This window comes from Myotis daubentonii, chromosome 10 (assembly GCF_963259705.1).
Source record: "Myotis daubentonii chromosome 10, mMyoDau2.1, whole genome shotgun sequence".
Lineage (NCBI taxonomy): Eukaryota > Metazoa > Chordata > Mammalia > Chiroptera > Vespertilionidae > Myotis > Myotis daubentonii.
Window position 1 is genome coordinate 79,032,069 of NC_081849.1, and position 12,257 is coordinate 79,044,325.

At 39.9% G+C, this 12,257-nt stretch overlaps 1 protein-coding gene across 1 annotated transcript in view; it reads left to right on the plus strand.

The window, feature by feature from the left end:
* BBS9 (Bardet-Biedl syndrome 9) overlaps positions 1-12,257 on the plus strand; it is a 168,298-nt gene that overhangs the window by 13,135 nt on the left and 142,906 nt on the right. The window contains exons 4-5 of the mRNA XM_059711285.1: positions 2,578-2,642; positions 6,970-7,083. Of these exons, the coding sequence (XP_059567268.1) occupies positions 2,578-2,642; positions 6,970-7,083 (179 nt within the window). The remainder of the gene's footprint in view (positions 1-2,577; positions 2,643-6,969; positions 7,084-12,257) is intronic.

Genomic DNA, 12,257 nt, shown 5'->3' on the forward strand with positions numbered 1-12,257 from the left:
TTACTGATGATATTGCAGATTTTTCTTATTGTCATACATGAATTTTCTTGAAGTAAGCCTGTATTTCCTTTTTAAAAATTAAATTTATTGGATGACATTGGTTAATAATTATAGGTTTCAAGTGTATAAGTTCTATGATATGTCATTTGTATATTGCATTGTGTGCCCACCACCCAAAGTCTAGTCTCCCTGTCACCATATATTTGACTCCCTTTACTCTCTTCATTCTGCACACCCCCCTTTTCTTTCTATTGTCTGTGTCTGTGAGTCTGTTTGTTCATTTGCTGCTTTCTGTTTTGTATCCCACACATGAGTGAAATCAGCTGGTTCTTGTCCTTTTCCATCTGACTTATCTTGCTTAGCTTGGTGCTCTCAAGATCCACCCATGTTGTCGCAAACGGCAGTTTTTCTTCCTTAAGCCCTTGCTTCTTAATCATTTATGGAAGTATCCATTGTGAGGAGTTCTGAAGGCAGAGGTGGTCTTGTTTCCCCTGCCTCTCTTCTTTTTGCCCCTCCCCCCCTTTGCCTTCTTGATGGGGAGCGCCCTGAGCTCTGGGTTTTGGCTCCCTCCATCTGCTCATCAGAGTTTATGGGCCCTGGCTGCCATTTATTCAGGGCCCTGAGTCCTGCTGGGAAACCTCCCCAGCTGCTTTGACCATTGCCCCTCTCCTCCTGCTGTGCTTCATTCTGACGGGCAGCTGCTTCATGGGTGCCATAGGCCCGGGCTCTGTGCACCGTGATGGGTGGATCTGGGAGATATGTGACTGACCTGGCTGGGACATACTACTCCATCTACAAGCTCATGGTGATTGGGTGCCCACTGTGTACTGGCACATATACATGATGGGTTTATAGAGTAAGGAGCTAAAAGCACGTTTTCCTTTTTGTTTTTTCAGAAAGTGAAACGCTGTGACAGCCATGCTGTCCAGTAGTCCTCAGCGTGGCCTTCACCTGTGTGATCACTAACATTACTGAGTGGATACTGTGCTAATAAGCATTTTCCCCTCGATCATTTATTGTTTCAGGTGCTTGGGCTGTTACATTTCCTAGGTCGGCTGTTTCCATGGGCGTTTCCATTTCCAGTGGAGGTTCTCCTTCTACTTAGGAATAGTGTCCTGGATTGCCTATGACTAATACAGGCCAATTCTGGGTACTTAGAACACTTGAGTTTTAAGAAATATTCAATAGCAGTTAAAATTCGTTACTCTTTGTTTTTAAGATGTAATCTCAGGATAAGGAACCTAGGTGGAGCCCAGAGCTTTATGTCCTCCAGCTGGGATTCAGATCCAGGCCTGACTCCACACGCTACTATCTATCTGTTCATGACATTGTTTCCTGTGCACGATGGGAGATTGCTTTGTGGAGGGTGGGGTTCAGGGCACATATAAAACACTTCTGAAGGCAATATTGATTATGTGGTTGTTGTGTTTATTTGCATTTCCTGGTAGTAGAGCAAGCGGTGGGTATTTATATATTCATTGTAACAATGTTTTGCAAGTCTTACGGACATACTTCTCCTTTTCCAAATGAGAGCCCAATTCTCTGAAAGGGTCCATGATCACACAAGTATCAAGGTGAGAGTCAGGACTCTACCCCAGTCTTCAGAGTCCAGTGATCTTCCCTGTAGTTCAGGACAGTCTGTAGAGCGCAGGTCAGACACTGGAGGCCTGCTTGCAGATGTATCTGAGATGGAAAAGACCTGCCAACATCTGAGAACCAGGAGGAGAGCTTGCTTCCCAGCATATGATGTCAGTTGGCTCAAATAAACCCATATATATATGAAGGTGGAGATTTCACATACTAGTAAAAGCCCTATATTCTGTTTTTTCTTGGGAAAAAGAAAAAGTGGAGATCTGGCCCAGAACTGAGCAGCAGTGGCCTCCCTTAGTCTGGCCCCAGTCTCCAGTGGATCACAGCCCTTCCTTCATTTATACCCACTGGCTGACCCTTGAAGACTTTGAATTTCGGATTTCTAGACTCTGTCTTCCTTGTCTCTCGAAACCACTTGACAGGGGCTTGGTGGTCAGTGGTGACAATGGTCAAGCTGAAATACGTCCAATACCTTCCGTGATGTTTCAAAGCTGGACGTGATGAATGCCATGTAAAGTCATTACTATTGTTTCTTCACAATCAGCGTTCTGTGGTGCTTCATACTTTACACGGTGCTTTCACGTGATTTTATTTCATCCAATCGAAACCTCTTATCTTCCAGAAGGGGAAACAGGCGGGGAGAGAGTAAGTGACTTGGCCAAGGTCACAGGTTTGTTGGCGGGAGAGCCAGGCCCTGACCTGGGCCTGCTTGTTGTGGGACAGCTCAGAAGGAGCCTCCACAGGACTCTCCCGGGAGGCGCCCAAGCTTCAGTCTGGAGGCAGCTCCTCGCGGCCCAGCCCCGCGCCCCGGGATTGTCAAGCTGGCTGCTTGTTGTTACCGTTATTTCCGGTTTAGAATGTCGTCTCTGAACTGCTTACTTTACTCATGGTAGTCTGTGGTTATAATCGCTTTAAAAATTATTCTACAATTTTTTGGTTCCATCTGAAACTAACATTTACACTTTTAAAACTTTCCCCATTTTTCAGAGGCACTGAAATGCTTCATTTGGCTGTGTTGCATTCTAGAAAACTTTGCGTCTACTCTGTCTCAGGTAAGAACATTCTTTTCTCTAATGGAGAATTTGTATTAAAAACTGGGCTTTTTGATGTTATGAAAGAATAGATATTCTCTAATGTGACTTGGTGGAGGACAACACACGTTCGGGTTGAGGTTGCCTGAATGAGCACTTTCCCCTCGATCATTGATTGTTTCAGCTGCTTGGGCTGTTACATTTCCTAGGTCGGCTATTTCCATGGGTGTTTCCATTTCCAGTGGAGGTTCCGTGTAACCTCCTTCTACTTAGGAATAGTGTCCAGGATTGCCTATGACTAATACAGGTCAATTCTGGTTTCTTAGGACACTTGAGTTTTAAGAAATATTCAATAGCAGTTAAAATTCGTTAGCTGCTGAGTCACTGTGGTTTAAAGTACATTTTCTTTGGTGAACCTCAAGTGTTTTTGCTTTACAGTTCCAATTTCTTGGCCTTTGGGTGTCTTCACTCAACCAGACCTCAAGGCACTTATTTGAGGCTTAAGCAGGTTTCTATCTCGACTGTTCTGAGGGTACAAGTATGTTAGTTAAAAGTGGCGTAGTTTCAGCATTTTGGACCTTGTTAAATATAAATGGTAACTTAAAATTGTGTGTTTCCGTTATTAGATAAATTTTCGTGTAGGTTGAGAGTGTTATTTAGATGGATATCAATATTGGGGAGTTTTTTATGGGGACAATAAAGATAAGGGTCCGTGGGCCTATTCCTTATTCAAATGATACCTTTGGAGTTTGCTGTAAACGTTAGCTTTTGTTTGTTTGTTTATTTATTTACTTATGTTAATCCTCACCTGAGGATATTTTTCCCATTGATTTTTAGAGAGAATGGAAGGGGGGGGGGGAGGAGCAAGAGAGAGGGAGAAAGGGAGAGAGAAAGAGGGAGAGAGAGAAAGAGAGAGAGATATACAGAGATACATTGATGTAAGAGAGACACATGGATTGGTTGCCTCCCTCACGTGCCCTGACTGGTGCCAGGGATTGAGCCTGCAACCGAGGTTTTGACCCTTTAGTCCGTTGGCCAACACTCTAACCCAGTTATGGCGAACCTATGAACCTATATCACCTCTGACACGCGAACTCATTTTTTTGGTTGATTTTTCTTTGTTAAATGGCATTTAAATATATAAAATAAATATCAAAAATATAAGTCTTTGTTTTACTATGGTTGCAAATATCAAAAAATTTCTATATGTGACATGGCACCAGAGTTAAGTTAGGGTTTTTCAAAATGCTGACACGCCGAGCTCAAAAGGTTCACCATCACTGCTCTAACCACTGAGCCAAACCAGGTGGGGCCAGTGTTAGGTTGTAGAATTTGGATTTCTCCCATACATTCTCTTGAGCTGGGCTTTCTTTGTGATTGGCTTTCAGTTTGAGTACCACTTTGTTTTTCCTGTTCCTGGGCTGGGTAGTCCTGGGCAGTCTGTTTCTGGGGTGAAGGTCTGTGGGCTCCCTGAGGCAGCTGGGTGACTGGCGTAGGGTAGGTGGCAGGCATATGTGCTGAAGGAATGAGTGCACTGATTTCCGGGTAGTGCTGATGCAGTTGGTGTTGGCTCACTCTTACTCTCTCTCTGTTATTTCCTTCCTTCCTTCCTTCTTTTCCTTCTTTGTTACCTCTATCACTTCCTTTTCTGCTCTCTCTGCCTCAGAGGGCCTGTTCAGTACCTCTCATGGTCATGGTTAAATATTCTCATTGGTTTCACAGTAGATGTTGCTCCTCCTGGTGGAGGGCACATATTTAGGTTGCAGAGTAAATGAGAAGGTGTGATACAGGCGACTTTATTGTACGCATCTCATTGTTCTTTGTTTTCCATCCTAAGCCTGTTAACTGTGAGTGCTGTTTCATTAACTGGGTTACACAGGTCACGGGAGAGGGAGTCTTGCCCACGGTCACCCATGAATACTTCTTAGAGAATTGGTCCCTTCCGGGGGCTCCAGGGGGTCTCTAAGAGGGCAGGAGGGGAATGTATGCTCGAAAGTAGAAATTAGGTTAGGCTCTTGGCTTTCCCTGGTCCTGTTTGAACGGTGGCCCAGAAAGACAGAATCCTTGCTCTGCAGGCTTGGCTCAGGGGTTGATCATCGACCTATGAACCAGGAGGTCACAGTTCAATTCTTGGTCAGGGCACATGCCCAGGTTGCAGGCTCGATCCCCAGTAGGGTGTGTGTGGGAGGCAGCTGATCAATGATTCTCTCTCATCATTGGTGTTTCTATTTCTGACTTTCTCTCCCTTCCTCTTTCTGAAATCAATAAAAAATATATTAAAAAAGAAAAGAAAGACAGAAGCCTTTTGAATTCCACTCAGGGGTACACTGTAGAATCATGGTAAATGTGTTATGTTTATAAAAAACGCCACTGAAAGAAACTGGCATGTTTGCTTACAGCTTGTTCATGGGATATGGTATCCTCCTGCAAGTCAGTGTTGGAAATGGGAGTTAGGGGTCACCGGAATGGTGATTTTTCTCGCTTTTATTCGCTGTATTCTTTTACAAGCTCTGTGTTCCCTGGGGATAGGGAGTTGTCCAGACTACACTGCTAATGCCCCTACACCTCACTTCCCTTCTCGGTCTCTCATTTCTGCAGCCTCTTACAATATTTGTAGGCTGACAATTTGTCTATTTTTCCTGGCTTGGCTTAAATTGTGAGGCAGGAAAGTTCATGTTTTTGTTCTCTTGAAAATGTTTCTTGAGGTTCCTGTCTGAACTTTTCGCCTAGCTTTCACTGTAACAGGGGAAGTGTAAACATTTTCTAGTTTAAGCATAACCACTGGTGTCAGCAGGTGGAAGTGTTGCCAAACTTGACATCCTTACCCCCAGCTGCCCCCTCCCAATTATATTTTGTCTTCTTTTACACGCTGTGTGCAGCTAAAATGGATTCGAGGCAAACTAGAGAGTCCCTAGACACACCAAACACCCCTTACTAGTCAGAGGCTTTTTGGTGGTGCTTTGTCGTCAAACGCATGCTTAATACAGAGAACCAGCAGGCTCCTGCTGCCTGAAGTCAGCTGTCTTATCAGGCTCCGTAAAGAACAGCAGCCCGGGGTCTCCAATCCTTTCTGATGGGCTTCAGTTCTGAGTAAGTGGTTACACATGTGCGAGCTTAGGTCACCCTGATTCTGTTCGTTTAGATAGTCTTTCCCCAAAATTGTGTACTTCTCAACAAGCATTTACTAATAATCATTTGACCTCTTTGTGGAATTTTAATGTTAGCCATGAGAGGCAGAAACATGGGGTTCCTTACTTTTGACAGGCTTACGTAATCTAATTTGGTTATTTAACACAACGAACCTTTTAACTTACTGTGGGAAGGCTTTTATTTCATTTAACATCATTAGATTTTTCAGTGGTTATATAAAAGTGCACCAAAAATGGTTGTCAAGGTAACCGTTGATTTTCAATAGATTTTTTTGTTTAAATAAATAAGATCTTGTTTAAATAAGGCCAACAGCATAAATGTTTTTGTAACCATTTACTTGCTAATTGAAACTTTACAGTAATTTTGGCTATGTGGGGATTATGATTACAGGTATACAGTTATTATATCCAGTTATTATATCCAAGGGCAAAACCTATGTACGTGATTTTAATCTTATGTCATTGATGCTTCTCTAGAAAAAAATGGCCAGAAATTTTAGATTTTCAGGTACTATTTTTATTTTAAGGTGGTATCTAAGGATGCATTGCCTAATGTTCTCTAGTTTCACTACTACTTTTTTTTAAGATTAAAAAAAAAGAGAGGAGGTGAGAGGGAAAGAAAAACATCAGTGTGAGAGAGAAAAAAGGGATGGGCTGCCTCCTGCGCGCTCCCTATTTTCAAGGAAATTCTTCTTGGCAGACTTCAAATAAAACACCAGGTCCTCTTTACTTGCTGAGGGAAGCTTTAGAAGACCTCTCCATTCAGTTAGAATATGATGCATTAGGGCTTGAGTACTATTTTGAGAGTTGGGACAGAAAATTGAATTGCTTGAACGTGTGGGGAATTTTGTTATTGTTTCTAAGTGCAAGGAAGTTAACCTTATTTATTGCAGACCTGAAATGGGAGGGTTTTATTGTCATTTGAATAATTACACTTTACTCAGACATAGCGAAAATGGAGGGTAAAATGTCACGATGATGTAGTCTTGCTGAGACTGACCTGTTGGAACTGAGCTGGCGTCTGTGTCATCGCATGCTGATGGTTCACGATCCACAGTGTTTCAGTGCTTTGCCATTTTAGATTTTACCGACATTGAATTACTTGGAATCGGTGTAGAGGATGACTTTTTTATGTCATATTTTTTAATGTAAACAAATACAAAGCAATGATTAATATTTTTTAATGTTTTTCTCCTTAGGAACCTTGGGTAATGTGGAACATGGGAACCAGTATCAGATCAAACTGATGTATGAACATAATCTTCAGAGAACAGCCTGCAATATGACTTACGGATCATTCGGTGGTGTAAGAGGTAATTTGCATTTATTTGTGAATGTGTTGTTGCAAGTCCCAGGTTAGAAGGCAGCAGGTCCTCAAATAACAGCATTGCGTGCACTGTGGTTTCATTGTCACGTTGATGAGAGGCCTAGAAGGAGAACTCTTGTTTATATCACTTAGCCTCTGGTAAAATTGGTTCTACTGTACGTCATTTCACTCAAAATTAAAGAACCTATCTGTGATGTTAAGTAAAGACATACTTGGCGGTAAAAATGGACGATTATGTGATATGAATCCCAAAGAGAGTTAAACATATTTTACCAAAAGCTTTCTATTCAAACACCCAGGCAAAATAATCAGAAAGGAAAACTTTAGACATGGACGTGTTGGATTTTCATATAACCAGCACTTTTATATGGTTTACAGAGACATTTCTTTTTTCTTTTTTAAAAAAATATATTTTTATTGTTTTTAGAGAGGAAGGGAGAGGGAGAGAGAAAGAGAGAGAGAAACATTAGTTATGAGAGAGAATCATTCATCAGCTGACTTCTGCATGCCCCACACTGGGGATGGAGCCCGTAACCCGGGCATGTGCCCCAACCGGCAATCCAACTGTAACCTCCTGGTTCACAGGTTCCACGCTAAAATTTGATGAGAGGCTAACTTCCATTAGTGAAGTGGCCCCATCCCCGCCTTAGCTGTTAGAAATGATTTTCTCTGTTCTTAAGATAAATGTTTGACATGATGGGAGACCTAGGTCCTCTTTTTTAATTAACATTTTCAATTGCTTTTTTTTTTTTTTTACCTACTAAAGCCCCAAAATGCAAATTGCTAAATTTTATATATCTGGAGTCCAAAAAATGATATGAGAAAAAAGTGCTTTGGATAAATGAAAGTAAGGTGTGTGTGTGTGTGTGTGTGTGTGTGTGTGTGTATGTGTGTGTATGTGTGTGTGTGTGTGTTTGGTAGCATCAAGGCAATTCTTTGTTAAATGTTATCTTTTATTTAATTTTATTATGAGATCAAGTTAATAAAATAAAGTTTTAAATTGATTAAATAAAGAATAAATTGTCGGATTTTCTGTGACATTTTTGCTGGATTTAATAATGGACTTCCAAAGTAATAGAGTTGCTACTATTTTGAAAAGAACAGATAACTTTGTATTTATATGATACCATATGCCTTACATTTCAAAAGTACCTTCTGAAAAAGCAAGGAGATATTCTGGCATGTTTTATTTTCCTGTTGAGTAGAATATTTCAGTTTGAAACAGAAATAGCTGAGTAGCAGAAGGAATTTTTCCATTTCATGTGTTTGCAACACTTTTTGCGGTATCTACAAGAAAACAGGACTAAATAGTGGGGTGGTCAATTAGCAATCATTCTTCATATGGGGGGGTATTAAGGGAATGGAGAGAATCTGCTAATGTTTGTGTGTTTTTATGATGAGTATGTTCCAAAATTATATTACGGTGATGGTTGCATAGCCTATCAATACACTGAAAACGATTGCCTTATGTACTTTAATAGGATGGCATACAAATTATATCTCAATAAAACTTTAAAAGTTAGCCATGGCATAAAGCCCAGTGTTAGCAAGGTGATGATAGTCTCAATGTCCTACGTTGCTCGTGGCCATGTGAAACGATATGACACGTATAAGGCAGGTTGGCTATTAAGAGCCATGAAAATGTTCTTGGATCTGAAATGTGACTTATGGGAATGTATGTTAGGAAATGACCCAAAATATGGAAAAGTTATATCAAGTTGCCATACATTAATTTATTTCTTCTCCCCTTCTGTCCTCCCTTCCTTCCTTTTGTATATACATTTGTGCATTTATTTGTAACATATAAACATCAGAAGTGATCAAAATGAGAAATAAAGGAGAATGGCTAAGTTTTGATGCATGGATTCAGTGGGTTAATAGGAAGCTATTAAGATTAATTTTGTTTTCTGGAATGAACATCTTTGACTTTGAACATAATCTTTGTATACATTTCTGATTATTTCCTTGGGATAGAATATAGGAGTGGAGTTATTGAGTCAGAGGTTTTTTTTTCTCAATTTGAAAGTTCCTCACCCCCAAATACTGTATAATTGGTAACAAGTACAGAATTTAGGAAGAAGGAAATAAAAGTCACTCCAAGATATGCATATACCAAAAGAAATCCCATTTTCTAAGCCTGTGAGCAGATCAATCTTTTAATTTGAAAACTTCCCTACACTTGATTTGAGTTTAAAAAAGGAAACTAAGAATCCGCCTTTTTTACCTTCCTTGACATTTATGATGCCTTATTACGTTATTATTAAGTGGGTGCTATGTTAGTACTTCTCAAGAAATGAATTAAGCAAAAAGAATCTGGTCCTATTTTAAACAAATGTAGTTTTAGACAAGGCCATGCAGTTTTTTGGTATGTGCAGCAGAATGAATCCCCACTAGATGGCAGTCCTGTACAACGTTGGGCCTTCGTTGGTACTGCTGCTTTTCAGTAAAGTAGGGTAACAAATTTTGATCCCAACTAATACTTTACCTTTTACTAAAAATAAACTCACCTATCCAAGTTGCAAAAAAGGAAAAGAGTGGATTTTTAAAAAATTAACTATAATAGGTAAAGTAATGTAAGAGTGCATTCTAGCTGTGCCTTTCAAACTTGAACTTGTATTTGAACCAGAATGGGATCTGGAAAAAAAGTGCAGGTTCTGATTCTTTAAGTCTGGAATTGCAGCTGAGAGTGAATTTCTGACAGCCGGTTCCCAGGCGCTGCCAAACTGCAGAGATCCAGAGGTTTGCTGCCGCCTGGCATCAACCAAGGGCTGATTCTGTACCAGCCGTGTTCTTAGTGCATCGCAGGCTGAGAGGCGTACCCAAGGTATTCTAGTAAATGGTAGCGGAGGGATTCCAACCAGACTCGCTTCCGGAAGCTAGTGCTGTCCATCACACTGAAGACTGTGAATATGGTACATCCTCCTCCTTCCCAATTCAGAAAAGAGCTTTCCTCTTAGAAATGGGGCTGCATTGGTTTGGCCGCAGTTAGTGCTTAGCTTTGCTTCTTCAGAGATTATGGAAAACCTGCTGCGTAGCTTCTGGGTCAGATGTTTTCTGTGTCAGTTTCACTGTTTTGGTTGGTGCGTTGGTTTATGGGAAAAGTACCCCCCCTACAACAATCAGAGAGGTTATGTGTGGGAGGGTAATACAGGATTTGAAATTAGCAAAAGAGTAATTACTGTTTTTGTTTTAAACATTTTTTGTTTGCTCTCAAAGGCACCTTTTATACATTCACAATAATTCAAAGGCGCATTCATCTGATGCAGTAAGGTTTGGTGTTACCTATGCCATGTGCAATGTTTATTAATGAGAGAGAAATGATAAAGAGCCCTGGCTGGGTAGCTCAGTTGGTGAGAGCGTTGTCCTGATGTGCCAAGGTTGCAGGTTTGATCCCCGGGGGCACATACAAGAATCAACCACTGAATGCATAAGGAAGTGAAACAACAACCTCCCCTCCTTTTTCACTCTCCCTCTCCCTTCCCTTCTCTAAAATCAGCCAGCAATAAAAATGAAAAAAAGTGATAAAGAAATAAGAAATATAGTTTTATGAACTAGTTGAAGAATATTTGCCTAAAATCTTCCATTATTCAGACTACTGCCTCCCATTCCAGAATTTAAGTTACAACATTTTCCATGTTATACTTTTTAGAGGGAAATAACTGAATTGTGCAATATTAATGGCTGTATTGTGTGTTTATTTATTTTTTATTACAGAAGGGGTGAGGGTGATGTCAGGAAGTTAAAAAATGTTTGTAGTTTCTTTGATTTAAACTTAAACTACTTTTAAAAAGGTACACGTGACTTTTTAAAAAAATACAAATGTTAGTTTATCTTTGCTTCTTATACTGTCAACAGATTAATGCTTGTAAAATTTAATTGGTGGCATAAGCCTGGACAATCAAATTACAGTTTGGAAATATACTAAATCCATTTTGAAAAGGTGGATTTGAATTGATTTAAAAACTTCCTAGTATAATTGATGGAATTTATTTGGTTTAGTAATTTGACCTCTACTTGTTTTTGCAAAAAGGAACAAATGCTATTTCTGCCTGATCTTTCTTTGATTTTGTTCATTGTGTCACAGCTTCCAATGGCTGTGGACATGATACTTGACCTTAAGATTATTAAGATAAGTTTGCCCTTTTAAAACAGTATTTGGAAAAGGAGGATATTGAAATTGACTGACAGAAAGCCAGTGGTGGAGTGAAGAAAGAATGTTATTTTTTTCCCCAAGAAATCTGAGGCATTTCTATACACCAATAGTGAACTTTCAGAAAGAGAGATTATAAAAACAATCCCGTTTACCATTGCACCGAAAAAACTAAGCTACCTAGGAATAAACTTAACTAAAGAGGTAAAAGACCTCTACTCAGAAAACTACAGGACGTTGAAAAAAGACATAGAGGAAGACATAAACAGATGGAAGAACATACCGTGTTCATGGATTGGTAGAATCAACATCATTAAAATGTCCATACTACCCAAAGCAATCTATAAATTCAACGCACTTCCCATTAAAGTACCAACAGCATACTTCAGAGATCTAGAACGAACTTTCCAAAAATTCATCTGGAATAAAAAAAGACCCCGAATAGCTGCAGCAATCCTGAAAAAGAACAAAGTAGGTGGGATCTCAATACCAGATATCAAGTTGTATTACAAAGCCACTGTTCTCAAAACTGCCTGGTACTGGCACAAGAATAGGCATATAGATCAATGGAATAGAATAGAGAGCCCAGAAATCGGCCCGAACCAATATGCTCAATTAATATTTGACAAAGGAGGCAAGAACATACAATGGAGCCAAGATAGTCTCTTCAATAAATGGTGTTGGGAAAATTGGACAGATATATGCAAGAAAATGAAACTAGACCACCAACTTACACCATACACAAAAATAAACTCAAAATGGATAAAGGACTTAAATGTACGACAGGATACCATAAAAATTCTAGAAGAATCCAAAGGCAAGAAAATCTCAGACATATGCCGAAGCAATTTCTTCACTGATACAGCTCCTAGGGCACTTGAAACTAAAGAGAAAATGAACAAATGGGACTACATCAAAATAAAAAGCTTCTGCACAGCAAAAGAAACCATCAACAAAACAACGAGAAAACCCACTGTGTGGGAAAACATATTTGCCAATGACATATCTGA